Source organism: Ambystoma mexicanum, chromosome 4p (genome assembly GCF_040938575.1).
Source record: "Ambystoma mexicanum isolate Mex_15411 chromosome 4p, UKY_AmexF1_1, whole genome shotgun sequence".
NCBI lineage: Eukaryota > Metazoa > Chordata > Amphibia > Caudata > Ambystomatidae > Ambystoma > Ambystoma mexicanum.
This window is the reverse complement of record NC_090927.1, coordinates 770,772,661-770,792,299: the sequence shown is the minus strand read 5'-3', so window position 1 is coordinate 770,792,299 and position 19,639 is coordinate 770,772,661. Positions and strand designations below refer to the sequence as shown.

Below are 19,639 nucleotides of genomic sequence, written 5' to 3'. Positions count from 1 at the left end.
ATCCGGAGAAGGCAGGCCCTGGGAAGAGCCCTGGAAGGGGAGGTAATGTAAGGAATAAAGGATTGTGGGGTAAAAGAAAGCAGGTACGGCATAGATAAACTACACTTCCCAGTAGGCATGGGGAAAATGTAGTTTCCTGGGCCGTTAGGTCACAGCTGCTAGTGATCTGCAATTAGTGCGGGTCTTCATAACGGCCGCTCGCCCATGCTTCAGTGCTGTTGATTAATGATTTGGAGAGCACGGGCGGCGGCGGCGACGGCAGCAGGCAGGAGCAAAGCAGACCACTTAGAAGAGGCGTGAAGGAGTCACGCTAGCCATGCCGTGTGTAATCTTGATTCCTGGGCTGCGGCGGTGAAAACTTTCTTACTGCTTCATTTATTGCAGGTCCGGGTCTGTCACGGATGACTCCCCGGGCCATAAAGTTAAGTGGTGCCTATGTTTATGTACTTGCCGGCTGCGGCGGTGAAAACTTTACTTATTGCCTCATTCCCTGCAGGTCCGGGTCAGTCACGGATGACTTCCCGGGCCATAAAGTTAAGTTTTGCTTAGGTTTATTTACTTGCCAGGATGCGGCGGTGATTTTGGGGAAAAACACTGACTTTCAATGCATTCATGTTTTCGCTGGGCTGTGACGGTGTTTTTTTTGATATGCCATGTAACTTTCATTTGAGTCCAGGCGATTTAATGAAGAAAGTCCGGAATTATGTGCACACTAATGGTGCTTCCATCTTTTGAAGCTAATTAGTGCGGAAGGTTTCTGCCAGAGATATGTTCTGGACACAAGAGAGATATTGTGTCTAGAAAGTCTTTTAACATGGATACTAGGTGCCTTCCAAGTACACTGTTTCATGATTTATGAAGTATCCGAGTGGGTCAATGCTGTCTAGTTCATTTTGCACGCAATATTGACAAGTCATGATTTCTAATGCAGATGGTTTTTTGTATATGCACAAGTTAGTGTACGGTTACGTGAATACAGGAGTCAGGTCAGGTTGTAGGAGTCATTATTGAAGATTTCCTTCAATTCATTAGGTGTTCTTTGCTTGTATATGTCTTTGTTTTCCCTTCCTTTCCTTTATTTATCCATCCCCTTTCCCTAACTCCATCTTCCCCCCCATTGGCTGCCACGTGGCTACCTGTATTCTATAGTCAGGCGCCCGTGCCAACCACGGTGGGGGGGGTCGATCCATTTGACTTCTGTGGTTCGGGAGAGAGGATTGAAAACCACTCTCCCTTAAGTTCAGAGATTTTGACAGAAAGAGACTGTTTAGAAAGTTGAAGGATGGAAAATGTGTTCAAAGGGTTAGAGGATAGAGTCAAGTAAGGACATGAAGATAATTTGAGGATGCAGTGAAGGAAGGAATGTGAAAGGGGTTGGAGGATGTAGCCAAGGAAGAAAGAGAATATGAAAAGGGAGTTAGAGGATGTAGCAAAGGAAGAAAGGGAATGTGAAAATGGGGTTGGAGGATGTAGTGTGCGAAGGAAAGATGTGTCCAGAGAGTTGTTGGATGTAGTGAAGGATGAATAGAGTGATTGCACCGATTTTTGTAAAGTTGTACATTAAAGACAGAATGCTATATTAGAGTTGGAGGTAGTGGGAAAATGACAGGAATCGTTATAAGTTTGGGTAATGTCAAAGAACAAAAGAAATGGATATGATAAAAGGAAAGTGAACATTTGGATGGAAAGCTATTCAAGTGAGAAATGTAGAATAGACCACATGTTTGTGACTTTTTTAAAACAATACAAATATTTAGTTAAAATAATGTTTCTGTTTTCTATTACATGTGTGCATCTTTCACACAATGCATTATCCTAATACAGCTATAATGCAGAACTGTATGTAATGTATACCTGTGTCGAAATGCACATACCATCCATGATTTCCTTGTTGATAGCAAAATCTCAATATAACTAGTGTATCATTTATGTAGCCACTGACATTGTAGTGTCCAATCCAAAGCAAATGTTCATAGTACAGTAGTGGGCGGTAGATCTTTCTGGGAGTTGTTTGTGTTAAATGTAAATGCTGTTCTTGTCGGGGCATTTTGACGTCAACATTTAATTTGCACAGGAAACATAAAACCACAGTGTTGATTTACAGATATTATCTACTTACAAATCATGTTTATCTAATCATTTTTAAACTATGAATTTGATGTTTTATGAAAGTCTGTTTGGGAAAGCTTACTATTTGTTATCTCATTAGATCTACAAAACTCATCCAATTTTTGATTCATTATCCTAGCTAAAATTTTCAGCTTAAATAAACGCTTTTTCCTAAAAAATCTGCGGGGGGTGGAGGGAAAAACCATGCCTTCCATCTGTGGGGGAGCTTTCCTTAGGGTGTGCCCAACTACATTGGCTTCAGGCCCCACTTGTTGAACAATCCTTGCTACACCTCTGCTCTTCCGGGTGCAGACATCTCTCGAATATCAGTCTCCCTCCCGTCAGGTTCACTCTGGCTTATATTCACAATGTATTCTCGATTGCATTCATATGTCATTGGAGTGATGGCTTCTCACCCCTGGATTCCCCCCTTTCCGGGCTCGACCCCTTCATACATTCGCCTCCCTCCGTCAGGTTCACTACAGACTTTTGCAAAGATATTGTCACCTTGGCGTTCACAAATCTTAATGTCTTTTTACACAGTTCACCATGGACATCCCTCTGCCGGGTTCACTTTTGTCAACAAACTGTTCGTTGGAACTTTAGACTTCGCCCTCTTTATTGGCATCCCTCCCTCGGGTTCACTCTTGCCATTTCACACTTCCTTTTGCTTTCTATTGATGAGGAATACACTTCCCTTATGCTCTCGATGATTTGTCGGTCAAAGACTTTAGACGGTGCAGGAATTGCAGGAATTTTGCTAGACCCGTGTATGACCACTTTGACCTTTTCCTCGTGGCTCCCCTTAGGGCCTTTTTATCAATAGTTTCCTTTAAAAACGGGATTAACCATAGTCTCTCCAGTGAGCACCCACGTGCTGCCGGTCCCCTCTGCAGCTGGTCTTCCTTAAACAATTTACAGTTCTTTGAACTTTCCTCAATGTGCCCCTTTGAAACTCATTTCGGTTTCTTTATCGGTTCTTCCCTCGACTCACCGGCTGTGATGAACCGATTGGCTTTTCTGCGTATCGGGAGTCAAGGCTGGTACCATGGTAGCAGGCGTCTCCCTCTGTCCTGCTTATTAGCGTAAGCAAGCTCTGTGTACCGTTGACATCTGTTGCAACACACTTGGGCTATTGTTCGCGGTCTTGCGATTTCTTCCACAGAGGTCTTTCGGGTCTGGGTTGGAAAGGGCAAGGTTGCTTCTTTCCTTGTCAGTTTTTTGGTTCTCGACGCCTTTCTCCTCCTCTTGCACTGCCGGGTTTGGATAGCTCTCTCGTCGTGCGGTCTGCCTTGCTCATATTGTGCTCTCGTGCGCCACCTTTTATCCCTGTGGGGAAGGGAAATAGTCTATCCGGTGTGTGTGATTCTGGTCAATTGCCTGACCCTTTTGTCGGGACATGTTACATAAACGGCTCTACGGTTAGTCTGTTGCTTTTTATGTTGGGGAAAAAGTGTGCATGTTGGAAAAGATGGGGAGTCAGAGTTTCTACAGGGCCGGAAGGGAAAAGGGTGTTATATTAAAACTTAGAAAGGTAAGACTGGTAGGATTTGGGGGAAAAAACGGCAATAACCTGGATTATTACCATGAGATGAACAAGTGGGATTGGGGGAACAGTAGTGGAAAGGGAAAGAATAAACAGAAGAGGCATGTGGAAAAGAATGTCCGGGAGTGTTCGGGTAGGATGCAGGAAAACAGGGATAGATAATGTTTAGGTGCAATCGGGTGTGGGACCTTAGGGGATTGGTTATGTATGGAGGGGTTGTGGGATCTGGGCAGGAGAGATTTAATGTGAGGAAGCAAAGCAGATGTATTATAGCCTACAAAGGTCTTAGGGGTCTTGTAGTCCTCTCCTTCCTCTGTATAATACAGCATCTCACCTGAGGTAATTCCCTGACTACAACCCTGGGCTTCCCCATCCAGGTGATCTTCTCTCGCTCTCACTCTCCTAGGGTTGGGGTCTGAGAGCATCAGCCCCTTCCAGGCGACCTGAATAAGGGATTCTCGAGGCTGGTTTGGGAGAATATCCTCAGGTTTCTCACAGTGTACACTAGGGCTTTATCGGCCCGTTTCGTATGGAGTGCCTCCAGCTGGCCAGAGTATGTTTCTGAACCCTCTGTAGCTTTTTTATTTTGGCCCTTTGACAATTCCCTTTGAAAGTCTCTTAATTTCCCCTCTAATTCCATCTCCCACATCCGCCTTTGTTTATCGTTCGCTGCTTTAATGGTTATTAGCTGGCCCCTTAGCACTGCCTTAAATGTATCCCAAACCGTTTCTGATGTAGTGTCTGGGGTCTCATTCTCGTAAAATATGTCTCTAATTGACTCAACCAAAATCTGATCCTGTAATACTTCTGATGGGAACATCCACTTCCAGGTATTCCCCCAGGTGTTCCCAATGATAAAGACATCGACAACGGGGCATGGTCCGATAAGGAGATGGAGCCTAGTTCAACGTTAACTTTCCCAAAAAAATTAGCAGAGATCCAGATGTAGTCAATCCTAGACAGGGATGAGTGCACATGTGACTAATACGTATATCCCTGGGCCTGCCCCATTACTGCTCAGCAGACATCGTGGAGGGCCAACATGGTCATTTTCATTTTTAGAGCCTTAACTTATTGTGTCGCCCATCAGCTCCTATCCTATCTAGCTGGGGGACCCAAGCCATGTTGAAATCACCTGCCAAGATCATGTCTCCCTTGGCGACACTCTCCAATATCGATGTCAACCCCCTCATAAACCCGTCCTGGCCTGTATTGGGAGCATATAGAGTTGCTAGTGTAATGTTGTAGGAGTCTATAATAATATTTAAAAAAGAGACCTCCCTTCCTGGTCTGAACTGGATTCCAGGACCTGCGCCCCCAACCTGTCATGTAATGCAATAAGCACCCCGCTATTTTATCCCCCGTTTTTACCTGGTAAAAAAAAACCTGATCCTCAGATTCCCTTTATCTTGTTTCCTTATACATAACAATATCTGGTTTTCCTACCCTCAAGAGCCCTTCTAATTTTCTCCTCTTAACAGGGTTATTCATATCCTGTACATTGAGCATCAATACCTTGAGTGTTTTCATCGTAGCCATGAAACTAGGGTGCTCTGAATATCAACAGACTCACCCTCTCCATAGTGGTCCCCTCTGACAACACCCCCCCTCCTTTCCCCTTCTCTTCCCTAACATTCCCCAACATTCCCAACTTCCAACTACATTGAACAGTCCCAACCAACCCCCCACCCACCCGATCCCCACCCTCCCCTTTCCCTGAGGAGGGGCACAGGTACCCAAGACCGCTCGAGCGTATTGCCTGGTGCGCCTGGCCCTCACCTATTCCCAGAGACTTGTCGTGGGGAATGCTAAACCCCACGCTTGGATCCCAAGTCCACTGCCCCCCTAACATAGCCCTCAGGGTGCAGTCTAGATTGAGAAGTGCATCATTCTTACCACTGTACGGCGGGAATCCCCTCCAGGGTGTCAGTACTCGTCCACCTCCTCCTTCCCAGCATACTTCAAATGGAGCTGTTCCATTATGCCGGGCTCTCGGCCCGTCTTCATGATTTACCATCACCCTTGCCTTTCTTCGTTATTTTTTCCATTCCCACGGTCGCGTGCTTTCTCTTCCGGCTCTCTGTAGATTGTCCCGACCCTCTGCAGTTCCTTCTTGCAAGCTCAAAATCTGTTCCCCTTCATCGCAGGTCGTGAACCTGTGTTGGCGTCCTTCCCACGAGAAAAGGCCGAACAGGAACGTCCATTTATACCCAACTTGTTTTTGCGCTAAAAATCGCACCACCAGGACTATCAACCACCTTTTCTGAAGTGTGGATTGAGCGAGATCCTACTATAATTCTAGACCTTGCCACCCTCAAGATTTGCTCTTTCTGGGTATACAATGTTATTGCTGCCAGAACATCCCTTGGTCTCGAACATGGTTCCACCCTCTGTGGGCAGACCTTATGAATGCGGTCGATTTGGACCGGTTCTTCCGAAACATGACAATATATCTGCAAACATTTGTTGCACTGTGCTTTTCAGATCTTTGCCCAATAATGTCTGCGAAAGGTTTTTTATCCTGATGTTGGACCTCCTTGAACGGTTCTCCAAATCTTAGCACTGGAGCTCTAAGTTGTGTAAGAGGTGTTCCAGAGCTTTGTCGTTCTGTTGTGCATTGTCCTCCATATTCTGTATTGTCCTTTCCATAATATCAGTCCTTTCTTCCAATTTGGCTACGTCTAATTTTAATTCCTGCACCGGCTGTTTCATTTCCTCTTTCAGCACCACGAACTGAGATTGGAAGGACGATAAGAACTAGTCCTGCAACTCCTTGAACCAACTCTGTAGGTCTTCTTTCTGCATTACCATCGCCCCCTCTTGGGTTCCCTGCAGCAGTGCTTCTTGTCTTGCTCTCTCGCCTGGTGCCTGTGGTGATGTCTCCACACTCCACAAGTTCTTAATACTGCTCTCTTGGTACTGCTCTCTTGGCAAACCTGGGGAGGGGGGGTTCTGACCTGCCGTTGCCATTTCTCCTTATTTTTAGACATGGGGGCAGAATGGATTTTCCTTTGTGTGCTCCTTCACTGGCGTTGTGTACTCCCTGGCCGTTCTAATGATCCCGGGGTCTCCTGGGGCGTTGTGGCCGTCCATCCCCTCCGCCCAGTGATCTGCACTACTCTCTTGTTAGCCCACATCAATCCTCCTGTGGGTGGTGTTGAGTCCAGCTGTGTCTTTGTCGGTACTAAAGTCGAACATTTCCCTCATACGTTGTTCGGGGACCGTGTGCTGGTCTCCTGGTCCAAAGGTTGGTGGGGGTGGGGGAGCTGCAGTATGCTTACCTCAGCAGACCGTTTCACCTCCAGTACCTCCCTGGGGGCCTTTTCCTTGCCGTGGGTCCAATCCTTCTGCCAGCTTGCACTCACACAATAAGCGCTATTAGCACGCAGCTCTTTTGTGCCGCACCAGCCCCTCAGTTCATTCCCCGGGGGAGCCCATTCCCAGTCTCTGGTGGGTGCTCCGCCTCCCATAATCCTTGTGGGCCACCCCCACTCCGTCCATGCTATTCCGGTGTTGCAGCGTTACGGACCCGGCCACTATCCCACACGTGGCCGTCTCTTTCAGAAACCGCTGTGCCTCTGATCCTTGTGGTGTTCTTAAGCCAGTGGTGACATGCCCAGCCACCCGTGCACACTAAAGCCTTGGCCTCTTCTCTGCCGTCACTGGGGCAGGCGGATCCAACACGCTTGCCCCTCCGATTTTTTCGCTCCCTGCTGGGGTCCCCGTAATGGGTCTCTGTTGTTTCAGGAGCAGAGGGTTCCGCACCCTGGAGATCAGCTAGCAGAGATTAGCTCTTATTTCGCACATCACATCATTGTTTGGTTAGCTATGAATGCGGTCCTGTGGGGACGGAGATGTTCACACACGTCGCCACCGCTGCCTGCCATCTTGGAATCCAGCACCAATGTTTTTTAACATTACTGATGTATTGTTGGCTGAGAAGTCATATTTTTTAATTTAAACACAATCGATTCAAAGCATGAAATGATATGCGAGTATGGTAATGGTACTGGATTCAGTGAATGATAGTGGTATCATTGAGTGACAATCAATGGAAACTGTGATAAATCCCTGAGTCACAATTCACATTTATTTTTTATGAAATGTTGTGCAAGATTGCAAAGCTGTTGGCCATTTTTCTATTGCAGGTAATGGAAAGAGATGCTACTTTCTGCTTTTTACTTCATAAGGTATCTATTTTTTGGGAGGAAGAAGATTAGTGAACATGGCAATGAAACAAAACTTCATCAGCTTTCCATAGACATAAAGCATCCTAAGCAGGATTTTCTTTTGATTTAATGTTTTCCTCCGGCCTCCATTTCACACAGAGCACAGTGGTTGAAATGGTTGAAATACTTCTGATAATTCATTTGACTTAGAAGATAAAATGTGAACACTAAAAGTGACAGTACTATACTCAAAAACATATGTTACATGATAACAGAGCTTATTAAAAATAAGTATACCAAATGAACCTACCTGTACCAACATATCCTTTGAAAATGAATTAAAATAGTATGTCGCATGTTCCTCAGGATTGCTGTGCCTTGTGCTTCTAGGTCCTGTAATAGCACCATTGTTATCAAAACCTTAAAGCAAAATAAACAAAAAATTACTGATTATTTCAAGTATTTCTTACCTTTATTGATGTAGCATTCTTTTTTTTCTGCACACAGGTTTGGATAACTTACCAAATTGTTGTCCATTTAATGTCAGCAAGAGAAAGACCATTTTACAGTTTAATAAGAGAAGTCATTTGCATTATAAAACTAACTGTACTCAAAGTGAAATTTTATGGAAAAAACATAATTGTTTCTAAATTTAAACCCTAAATGTATATTGTAATTTGTGCACATGCAGTCCTCCCATAAAATCTAAGCAGGTTAAGATAAGACTACATAAAATCAGTTTTAGCCATGCCTATCTGAACAAAGGCAGTATACTTGCTAAAGTACATAAGACTACTGCTACTTCCAAAACTGCTGCCTAAAAGTGCCAATGTCATACACTCAATAACTGTTGAAAGAGATTAATCCTCAGTAATCTCACTACGCAGGCACAAGGTGCACACATGTATCACTATTTCATGAGTCAATTGCCTAAGTTATGTGAATAATTAAAAGTTACTCACCCTAGTGACCAACATATTCCTAGTCCATAGTCCTCCAAAAAAGAGCATCTGCCTATTAAATGTAAAGGCGCACATAGGTGCGGCTACAGGAGTGACCACACCGCTGTAACCCAGACCTGCAGCGCCTGACCTCAGTCCCCTTTTATGTGCCGAACGGCTACACTAGGTTGACCTATTTATACTGGGGGAGGATGTAGGTTTGCATGGAGGAAAGGAGACTATGGCATAGGAGTACGTTAGTCACTATGGTGAGTAACTTAATTACTCCTGCATCCCGTCCCCTTTCCACCATATTGTTATGGGCGAATACAACCGATAAAGCCCTAAGGGAGAAGTGATGTTGATCACTTAGCAAACACATTCTTGAGGACAGCCTGTCCAAACTGAGCATCTGCCCTGGCACTAACATCCAGACAGTAGTGCTTACAAAAAGCTGATGGCCAGGCCCATGTGGCTGCCTTGCTAATGACCTGCCATGGCACCTGTCTCTGGAAAGCTACTGTTGCCGCTTTGGAACTGACAGCCTGAGCATGCATATTATGGGGGCTTGACTTTTTCTGCAATTTATAGGCCTCCACCATCCACTGCACTATTGAAGCCTTAGAGGCTTGTCCTCTGGGAGCCCACTCGGCGAATGTGCCTAGCCGGGCCTCTGAGTTCCTGAACTGCTTTGTACTGTCTATGTAGAATTTAAGAGTCCTCCTGACGTCTAGGCAGTGCAATGCTTTCTCAGCATCCGACTTGGGATCCGGAAAGAAGGTTGGGAGAATGATATCCTTGTGCCGAGACTACTTTGGGTAGAAATTTCGGGTGAGTTCTCGCGGCCACCTTGTCCCTGTGGAAGACAGTTTAGGGCTCTGAGCAAATCAAGGCCTGGTTCTCAAAAATGCATTTAGCGGATGTTAATCCCAGTAAGAGAGACGGTTTAAGAGTGGCCCACTTGACGTTGAGTAGTAGCCATGGGCTTGAACGGTTTGTGCACTAGCGCAGCAAGGACCACATTGAGATCCCACACAGGATGATGTTTCCTGACAGGAGGAAAAGGTCTGGTCAAATCTGAAGATGTCTCTTTTCCATCGGGTTGGCCGAGGAAAAAGACTGTTCTTCTTTGTCACTGTAAGCCCTGAGGGCTGCCAGAAAAGCACGGTATTTGTCTACCTGTATGGTGGTGCTGGCCAGATATGTTGAAAACAACAGCATATGGTTGAGGCAGCAGCCCATGGGGTCTACCCCCTTGTCTTTGGCCCAGATGCAGAATCTTGTCCATTTGCTCTTGTACTGCAGTCTGGTAGACTCCTTCCTTGCTATTTGAATAATATCCATGTTGGACTGTGAAAGTGCCAGGCTCTGCATTTTCAGCTGCTCAGGTACCAGGCTGAGAGGTCTAGAGACTCGGGCTGAGGGTGGACAACTACACCTCCCTGCTGGTAGAGAAGCACTGGTCCCATTGAGCCTTAAAGGCTGCCTTCCTCTGCCCTGGTAGATCCGGCGGAAAGTCAGCCATTTCGTACCACAGTTTTTGGTTGGCCGCCCCCAAGATCGTGTCAGCGTTATCCTGCCTGAGGTGCAAGCATGAATTTGCACAGACCTTTCTGCCATAGGCATCAAGCTGCTTGTCCTCCTTGTTGAGGAGGCTGGCCGCTGAGGTGCTGGAGGCTCCCAGGGTTTGGGGCTTTGTGTACATGGAGGCTGCTGCAATGACTGATGAATGCAGTTGGGGGTGAGAGGACAGGAGAATAACTTCGCTCTCCACCTGCCTTTACTTGGCATCTAGAAAATTGTTCACTGAGAGAGTCGAGTGGAGTTTCAGCCAGCTCTTGGTCGCCAGTGCAGAGACATCCTTTTGCCAAGTAATGCCTGACCTGTTTGCCCTGAGGGCTAACACTTCTGACAGCACCCCTGTTTCCGGTACTTCTCGCTGGGGTGTTGGTACCCTGAAGAACTCCACCAGCCCCTCCATGCTGTCATGGAATACCTTAATGGATGCTGAGGTCTCGTGATCCTCATCCGAATCCTTGTCCCCCACTGTGCTGCGTCCGCTCACTGCGGCGCGTCCCCCTATACCCCAGGGTCTGGAGCCAGGGTATTAGCCAACGTGGTGGCTGGTGGTTGTTCACCCTCCGTTGTCTGAGTACCAGCAGGGAACCTTGCCTCTGCGTGGGTAGGAGCTGGAGTAGGTTGCGCCGGAGGTACCGGCTCCGGAGCAGGTGCCGGCGGGGGCTGAGGAACTACCTTCTTTATCAAGGATTTTAAGGGGCCAGTCATCTGAGGGGACATCATGAGCCCCATTATACTCGTAAAAAAGGAATCTCACACGGGGGAGGTTGTGAATTGCCCGGCATGTAGAGGGCTCCCCGTATCCCCTCCCTGCAGAAACCTTTCGAGGTGGTGCAGCCCTGTGCAGGGTGGAACCTCTCTGGAAATACCTCAGGGTTGTGGACATAAGTGTACTTGTATTGCACCATTGTACCTGTGCCACCGACCATTCTACCCCTCAGTGTAAAGTCTGTCCTCCACGGGGCTGAAGGCTGCTCCGTGGAGTCGCTTGGGCCTGGGCTAGGATGATCACTGGGTGCTGCATCACACCCCAGAACCATCTTGTCGTTGGCCACCATCTTGGGTACAGCGTTTTGAAGAATGCATGGGAAAGGGGGGTCTGGCATAGGGCCTGCAACCCTAGACCCCAAAAGGCCCTCAAGTGGAGGCTCAGTGTCGGGAAGGACCTCGGGAGCGGTGTCAGTAGGCGTACTGCCCTCAGGCTTGCACCCGGTAGTCTATTTAATAGTATGTAAAGGCGTCCCCTCGGGGCTAGGCCCAGTGTCATAGTAAGACTGCTCCTCCAGAGCAATGTCGCCCCTCAGCCACTTCTTGGGAGAGCCTAACAGCCCTTCAGTTGTGGGACTGGTAGCTTCAAAAGCCTCGAGGTCTGGGCGGTGCAAGGGTCTTTAGAACCACTCCCGCGCGGGGGATTCCCCGGAAAGGAATCCCCCTTGTGAGTTGCCTAGGAAAATAAAGTTGAAGAAGCACTTACATTACCCGCCTTACTCCTGCGATGCAGAAAGTCCTTAAGGTGATCTGGGGGTGAGGCCGCGACAAACTCCCTCCAGCGCACCAACCGGATCTTTAACGCCGGCAGAATGAGGGCATGGCAGGCCGCGCAATCTTCGCACCTGTGGGCCGCACCTAAGCACTGGAGACAAAGGGGGTGTGGATTCAATGCGGGTAAGCAACTATCCCAGGTGGAACACCTGCAAAACCTTGCTTGAGCCGACATGCGCCAGGACAGGCAAGGTACCGGAGGCCAGGAGAAAAGCTGAAAGACATAAAATGGCAAACTTTGCTGCAGAGCTTGCTGGAAGAAGGTCTGATTCAGTCAGCATGGAAAAGGGGACTGGAGCCAGGCGCCGGAGGGTGGAGCTACATCAGCAAAGTCACGCCTGTAGCCGCCCCTATGCGCGCCTTTAAATTTAAAGGTAAAATGCTCCCTAGGGAGGAATGCCCATACAGTATGGAGGAAAGGGGACGTAGGAGTTAAAAAAGATATGTAAAGATCACGTTTGAAAAAAAGATGGACAAGGGTGTTGCTGGTCTACAGGACCATGCTCATAGCAAGCATAGCATACAATAGTGGAGCATGAGGGACCTGCATCACTCTGCCTCTAAACCAATAAAGACATGATTAGGCACAAATGACTACAGCAACAACAAGTTAAAGGGGCAATTGGGTGTCCAATGACAAAGTGCTCTGCTAGTCAAGAAGAGAGTGAGATAAAGTGTTTTTTGGCACAAGAGAGGTAATGTTGAGTTTGTGGGATCAGGCATTACAAGAAAGCCAGGAATGGCTGATGAAATATAAATTGGGTTTTGTGGCATGGTGGAGTAAGGAGTCTGACAAAGGGGTGGCATTTTTCAACAGATCTTTATTTAGAATATAAAGAAAAGGGCCTACCTCTCCCCATCTCTAAAGGGTTAGCCCTCCCTGAACAAATATCAACTTGGTTGCTCATCGTCAGGATGATTGTCCAAAGTAATCTATCTGCACCCTGTCCAAAAACCTACTCTAGCCAAACCACTAGTTAAAAAAGGGTTCAGCACCCAACTGACAAATATTACCAGGAGAATGTCTCCCTTCTCCTGGTGAAATGGCTCAGTCTTTATCTCTTTTCCCAAAATCTTTTGCTCTTGTTGATGATTCAACAAGCAAAGTCTGCGCAGGAGAATGACTCCCTTCACCTGATCTGTCTTGGGATATTCCTTAGCAACAGTCCTCACAAGGGCTTCTGAATGCGTGCCTTACAGTTCTAGACATTCTTTCTCGTCTTTTGACATTGTGAAGATTACTTCCAGACAGCTCTTGTTGTCTGACCTCCTCCTTGATGTTCTTTGAATTAGCACTGTGACGAGGGGGATTACTCCTCGTGCTCTCCTGGTTCTCTGAATGTCACTACTAGTACAAGGAAGATTACTCCCAAACTTCTATTGACTCTTGATTCGCTGGATATCACTACTATGGCGAGGGAGATCATCCCTCAGGCTTTCTTGACGCTAGGTTCTTTGGGTAGCACTACTTGATGAGGGAGATCACTCGACTCTTAGGCTGCACCAAACCTCTACCTGGTCTCCCGCTGTTCCCGTTACCTGTATGGTGTCGGGACTGCGTCGCCGATTCTTCTTCTTGGGGTTCTAAGTGGACTTGTGTCACCTTGGCACCTGCTGCTGTCTTCACTTTATTTTTTTACTTATTTGCTTATACCGCTATACTCCGCTGACTGTAGCTGCAGGAACACACGGTTCACCACCTCGAGGTCACGCCACCGCTGGCTTCTTTCAGGTTCTTCCACCAGTCAGGAGCTGGGCTTCTTCTGCAGAGTTCTGCTGACCATTCTTCGATATCCCCACCTATGGGGATCAGCGTCCTTGCAGCTTTGTCTTCCCGGATTCGAATTTCCCAGGCTGGCCTGTCTTCATGCCGGCTGCTCTCGCTTTTCCTTTGGTCCCTTCTCACTTTTTTTCCTGTGGCTGGGTCCTCCCCAGCGTAAAGTCGTCCTTCTTTGCTTTGATTATTGAGGTGATCTTTATGCCTCCCTTAGGCCAACTCTTCCCAGTACTATGGTCAGTTGCTGGAATGATCTGTATGCCTCCTTGAAGTCAACTCTTCTCAGCACTACATTCAGTCAATCTGTTATTAGTCTGTAGATCTTCTTAGCTCTTATTCATCTGGGTCACGTGGTTTTGTGGATCAAAGATGGACGAAACCTTCCCATAACAGACAGTAGTGTTTTCAGGGTTTTCCAACAGGGACTTTGTCATAAGGGAAAAGGGGTTAGTGAGTTCCTTCACGGACCGGGAGTCCTTATCCCCATGACGGGAGTCTCTCCCTGTGAAGTCCTACTGCTTTTCACCAAACCTAGGGGGGCTATTGGGTAGCGGCCTAGCCTCACAGGGAGGGCTCCCCCCTGGGGAGAAGTGACGTGATCCAATGAATCGTCTCAGTTTGTAGTTACAGCAAGTTACCAAAATGTACTAATTGCAGTGAATACTGTCCATGCATTGTATCCCTCAGTACTCTTGGGACTTCCCGACCACAGGCGATGGGATCTGAGCCATTCTCCTGCATAAAACTGTAACACTATTTTTAAAGACAGTGTGCGTAGGTGCGCACGTGATGGCACATCTCAAGGCACCACCCCCTGCAAGTCCTATTCCAACCATTCTGCTAGGTACCAGCTCATCGCACATTTTTGTAGGGAAAGTGGGGTGGAAGGGCGCAGAAGTAGGAGACTGACAAAACAAGTGGCATATTTTTGGTTATAAACTTTTATTGAATAAAAATGAAAGGAGAAAACCCTACCTGGCCCTATTACTAAGAGGAGTTTCCCTGCCTCAATAAAAATACCCAGGACTCAGTCAGGATGTCCATAAAAAATATGCAGTTCACAGTTGTGTGTCAAAAACCTATTTCCTTCCCTTAGACTCTAAATTGAGTAAAGTGGGGGGATCTTCTTGGTCCAAAAGAATGGGTTCCTTCTTCTGTCGATAGCCTAAAGTTCACTTTCGGGTAATGTAAAAAGAAAATGTTCCTCAAAAAGGTGAGGGGCCTGGCAGGAGACTGATGGAGTCGTGACGACTGTGCAGGTTCATTGTGCCCTAGAGCCATGATAAGCCACAAAAGCAACGGGCCTAGCTGCAGTGAGCCCGCATGTAGGTCCAACCGAAATTCTGCACAGATCGATCTACTGTTGCAATGTGAATCTGGCGGTGTTTCCAGCCAGGTATCCAGTGATTCCATGGAATACAATGCAAAAGCATTGAATGCAAAAGCCTCAAAAAATGAATTTTTTTGTAGGTAAAGGTTTTTTTTAATGAAAATGGGTCTTAAGGAGTAAAAAAAACAGGGGTTGGGGGGGAACCCCCATAAAAAAAGATTTTTTTTTTCCGAGGCTTTTGCATTTGATGCTTTTGCATTCGATGCTATCACTATAAACCTCCAGCCACGAGTACGGTCTGGTGACCTAAAATGGCCGACTGCAGAAAAGGAGCTTTCATTGTGTGCAGAGTGCCTGGCCCGGGTTGGTGGAGTGTGTGCCCGGGTCGGCAAACCTGACTGTGCCCCCTCCCCGGGGACCAGACTTTATTGATGAATGATTGCTGGGGCATGAGTCCTGTATGTTTCTGGGGCTGCACGCCCGGAGCTTGCGCCGGCCGAGATAGCAGGGCACTGACAATGCGCAAACCGTCAGGGGCTTGCCAAGTGGTCTTGGCATCGGGATTATCCGAAATAACACCTGCGCTACCCCTCTGCGACCCGGTGGAGCAGGGGTCTGGGCCGCATAGTCAAAGGGGCAGTGAGGCGCGGCTATGATGGTGCCCATGGAAGCCTGCAGTGCAGCAGCTCAGCACCGGGGAGCCCTTCATCTTGTGGTGGGTGTCTGGGACGTACTAGGTGGGCTCCCTGTGCGCTTGAGAGCCCATTGGCTGCACTATAGAGCAGTGGTTTCCGATACTGGTGATCTGCCTGGAGAGCTTTATGTGCGGAGGGGACCCTAGGTAAACAAAATCCGGCGGCGCCTCAGGCTTGAGCCACTGACACTGAAAGCCAATTTTACTTGGTCCCTGCAGGTTGGGAGGCTTTAATCATTGACCCATTGTCCTGCTCTACGGATTGTGAGGCTGTTTGAGGCTAGCTGTGTACTGTAGGATCCCCACAATCTTGGCCATAGTATCAGTGATTTGTCTGGAGCCATAATTCTGAGCAGCCCGTTTCCTCCTGGCTGTGGCTGCATGTGTGGGGTGCAGATTTCATTTGAAAAGTACACCCTGGCTGGGATGTCCATGGCTTGCCTCTCCTTGCCCCCCTCCCCTGGCCTTGGCTTGGTTCTTTCGTGCAGCATCTGGACCAGGTTTGGGATAGTTAGAGCCAGGTTTGGGATGGTTAGCGCCACCTGACTATGAAGTCTGGCAAATCTAAGGAAAAGTCAACTGCCTCTATTAATGACCTGTTGCAACCATCTAGGTCAGCCGCATCAGGATCAACGGGGATGGATCTGCCTCATGTATTGAACCACGATTCACAGCCAGCCACCAAAGGCTACATTGCAAGCTACTGAAGTCTAGCCAAAAGGAGATGGCGCCCACGCTAAAAGAATTGAAAGGGTCATTTCAGGAGCTATCGCCTAATGTTCAACGGGCAGAGCATCAGCTGAATGATCTGGAAACATCTTTTTATGACCATGCTAATTCTCAGGACCAGTTTGAGCAGCAAGTTGCAGCGCTGGGGCAGCATAAGGCGAGTACGGACAGTGCTGATAAACGATCCAGGAGAAATAATATCCGGATTCGTGGAATCCCACGAGAAATCCTGGATCAAGTGTTGGAGGCGTATATGGGAGATCTAAAGATCCGCAGGGGGGGTACTTCAGCCTTCATGTTCATAATGGGGATGTGGATGTCACAATGCCTGCCCCCAGACATCTGGAGCAGACCCATCTGCCCAGAGTACAGGCACCCAGAAGAACTCAGGGAGGCCCAAGGCATCGCCTAGGGGCTTTATGGACTCAGTCCTGGCGCCTTTGGCGCCAGGCTCATATTGCCTTATTAAAACTGAGCAGGTCATCCTGCAGAGGAGTCTTGGGCAGGCCACCGTGAGGCCTTGAAGGGATTACTCCCTTCCAGGGACTATTTTTCTTGGGTGTGGTAGTGGAACTATTTTACCTGGGAACTACTTTATGGTGGCTATTTAAACCATGCCCGGAGAGCAGCACACGCTTCGCGTTATTCTGCATCTCTGCAGCGTAACGCTCACCGTGCCTGCAGCTCAGCATCCAGTCTACAGCTACATCCGTCTTGTCTCCGTGAACCGAACCTGTAGAAGAGAAGAAGAAAAGCAGATTAGAACAGAAAGACTTACCATTAGTTGTCGCTTTCATCTGGGAGTCGCCGCACCTGTGAGGAAGAGAAAACATCTGTTACCGCGCTGTATTGTCAGCAGAAGCGCCGCGGCATACTCACCAGTTCTCCTTCATCCACACGATTCCGCGAGGCACTCTGTTGAAATCGCCACTCAGAGCATCTGCATCTGCAAAAGAAAGAAAGACAACAGGTGAGCTGCGCTCCGCAAAAGACATTCACATTCATACCGCAATATACTTACCTGGCACAATACCGCTCGAGGAGTCGCCAGTCACCATTCTACGCCCATCATTTCGGAAAAGCGCCGCACCTGCAAATTATAAAGGGGACAATTGGTTAATCTCGTAATGAACAATATGGCTTGCTAAGTTTAGTGCTTGGTGCAAACTGACTCTTACCTTGGCGCTACCTCAATCCTTCAGAGACGGAACATCTCTTTGGGCCATACTGCAAGGGGAGAAATATATAAAAGGAGCAAGAGTGAACTATAAGACAATCGAACTCTAAAAATTTGCATAATACTTTGGATTGTCATAAAACTTACCTCAGAGACATTGTTGTCTGAAAACTCTGCAAAAGCTTCCGGATCAGTGAAGTTAACTGGTTCTACGCACCCCGGGACTCCGACGCAGGATGGAGAGCCCATCCTTCCTAACAATAAGGTAAGACATTATAAGGGGAGTACAAGGTGGTTTCGGAAAAGACATAGTTAACCCCCTTTTACCACGGTCGGCTAATTACCATTTTACTACTTTAGGAAAATCCTCCTACGTGCCAGACAGACGAAACTGAGCGGACAAGTGCAATCGCTCATCACTACACTACGAGTCACGTTGGTGGAGACCGCTGCAGTCCAGCTTCGTTCGGCGCCCCTGTGGAACCCAGGTGAGCGTAACAGTGGATCTCACCTTATTCTCCATTTATGGTCCTAATTAATCCCATGACACATATTACACCCAGGTGCTCCCGAACTTCGCTCGGTTTCAGGCGGGTGATCTTATATTGGGAGGGGATTTCAACGTAGTGCTTGATGGTGGGTTGGACAGGTCTGCGCTGGCGGGGGAATCCAACGTTACCAGATCCAAATCACTTAAGCGAACTATTGACGACTTACAACTGCCAGACATTTAGGATTATACCTATTTTTCCCAGGAACATCCAAGAAGCCTGGCAATAAAAGCCTGAATGGGCGATTTGGCCGAATTTCGGCCGTTCGGAAATTCCGAATGGCCGAAAAGTTCTACCAAATGCCCCATTCGTTGCTAAAGGCTGTAGGGCCTACGGCGGTGTCCCCCGCACCCTTGTTCACTATATTGTGAGCGGGGGTTGTCGGAGTGTTCCCCGCAGCTGATCCAAAAAAAGTAAAACAAAAAGAAACAAGGTAAGTAGGGGTGTGGGTGGGGGCCAAGTCAGAAATGTTCAGGGGAGAAAACACCGGAAGGTTATTTTTGGAAAAATAATCTTTGGCCTTTTCTACCTCGAACATTTCCATCAAGGGATTCTAACCCTGATCCTTTTTCCCCATGTGCATCACAGTCACACCCGGCTTGATTTCTTTCTGGTGTCCCGTTCTCTGATCCGGAAGGTAACCACTACATCTATTGGTTTGGCTGTGGATTCTCACCATGTTCCGATTATGCTTCAGATAGACACATTTGCATTGGTGGCTAGGAAGGAATACATAAAATCAATGATTCTCTGCTAGCTGATGCGGCCTTTAGCAATACCAAATTCGGAGCGAATTGCCCATATTTCAAGGAAACTTTACAGGCGACGTATCCATTGAGACTGTTTGGGATGCACTAAAGCCTACACTGAGGGTGAACCTATTATTTGGCTTCTGCTAGGAAGCAGCTTTTAGTGTTCCATAAGGAGCAAGTGGAGAAGCTTGTAATGGAGTTAGACTTATTATACAAAAGAGGGGGTGCCCAAAGGGACTATAGACAGCTCCAGGTAGCTCGAGCTGAACTCGAGGCTTTTTGGACTTCTGACATCTCCCACAAATTGCTCAAAATTAAACATTTTTATTTTAGCCCTTGCAACAAGGCCTCACGCCTCCTTGCGTACAAACTAAAGGCCAAGAAGGATAAAAATACTATTGCTAAGTTGCGAGAGAGCTGTGGTCGGTTGAAGGAGGATGAGGACTCTCAAATGTGTATTTTGGTAGAGTACTACAAGTCCCTTTTTAGCGCTGATAGTTGGGATGTAGAAGCCCAAAGGGCCCTTATTAGAGAGACAAATGTACCTTTAATTTCTGCTGAGGATTGGCAGAAGCTTGAGAGCCCAATTACGTTAGACGAGGTGACCCAGGTCATACCATCTCTTCCTAATAATAAAGCCCCCGGACCCAACGGCTACTCAGCTTTCTTTTACAAGAAATGTTTCGACCTCCTTGCCCTCCACCTGGTCAACTTATTTAATAGTTTTACCGACACTGAGGCAAT

General features: G+C 47.5%; 1 protein-coding gene across 5 annotated transcripts in view; it reads right to left on the bottom strand.

Moving 5' to 3' along the window:
- Positions 1–19,639, bottom strand: part of DOP1A (DOP1 leucine zipper like protein A) — a 2,904,166-nt gene that overhangs the window by 2,390,590 nt on the left and 493,937 nt on the right. For 4 of the 5 annotated variants that reach the window (XM_069606322.1, XM_069606321.1, XM_069606320.1 and 1 more), the window contains exon 9: positions 8,135–8,244. In XM_069606322.1, coding sequence (XP_069462423.1) covers positions 8,135–8,244 — 110 coding nt within the window. The remainder of the gene's footprint in view (positions 1–8,134; positions 8,245–19,639) is intronic. The other variant, XM_069606323.1, reaches the window with a different exon arrangement.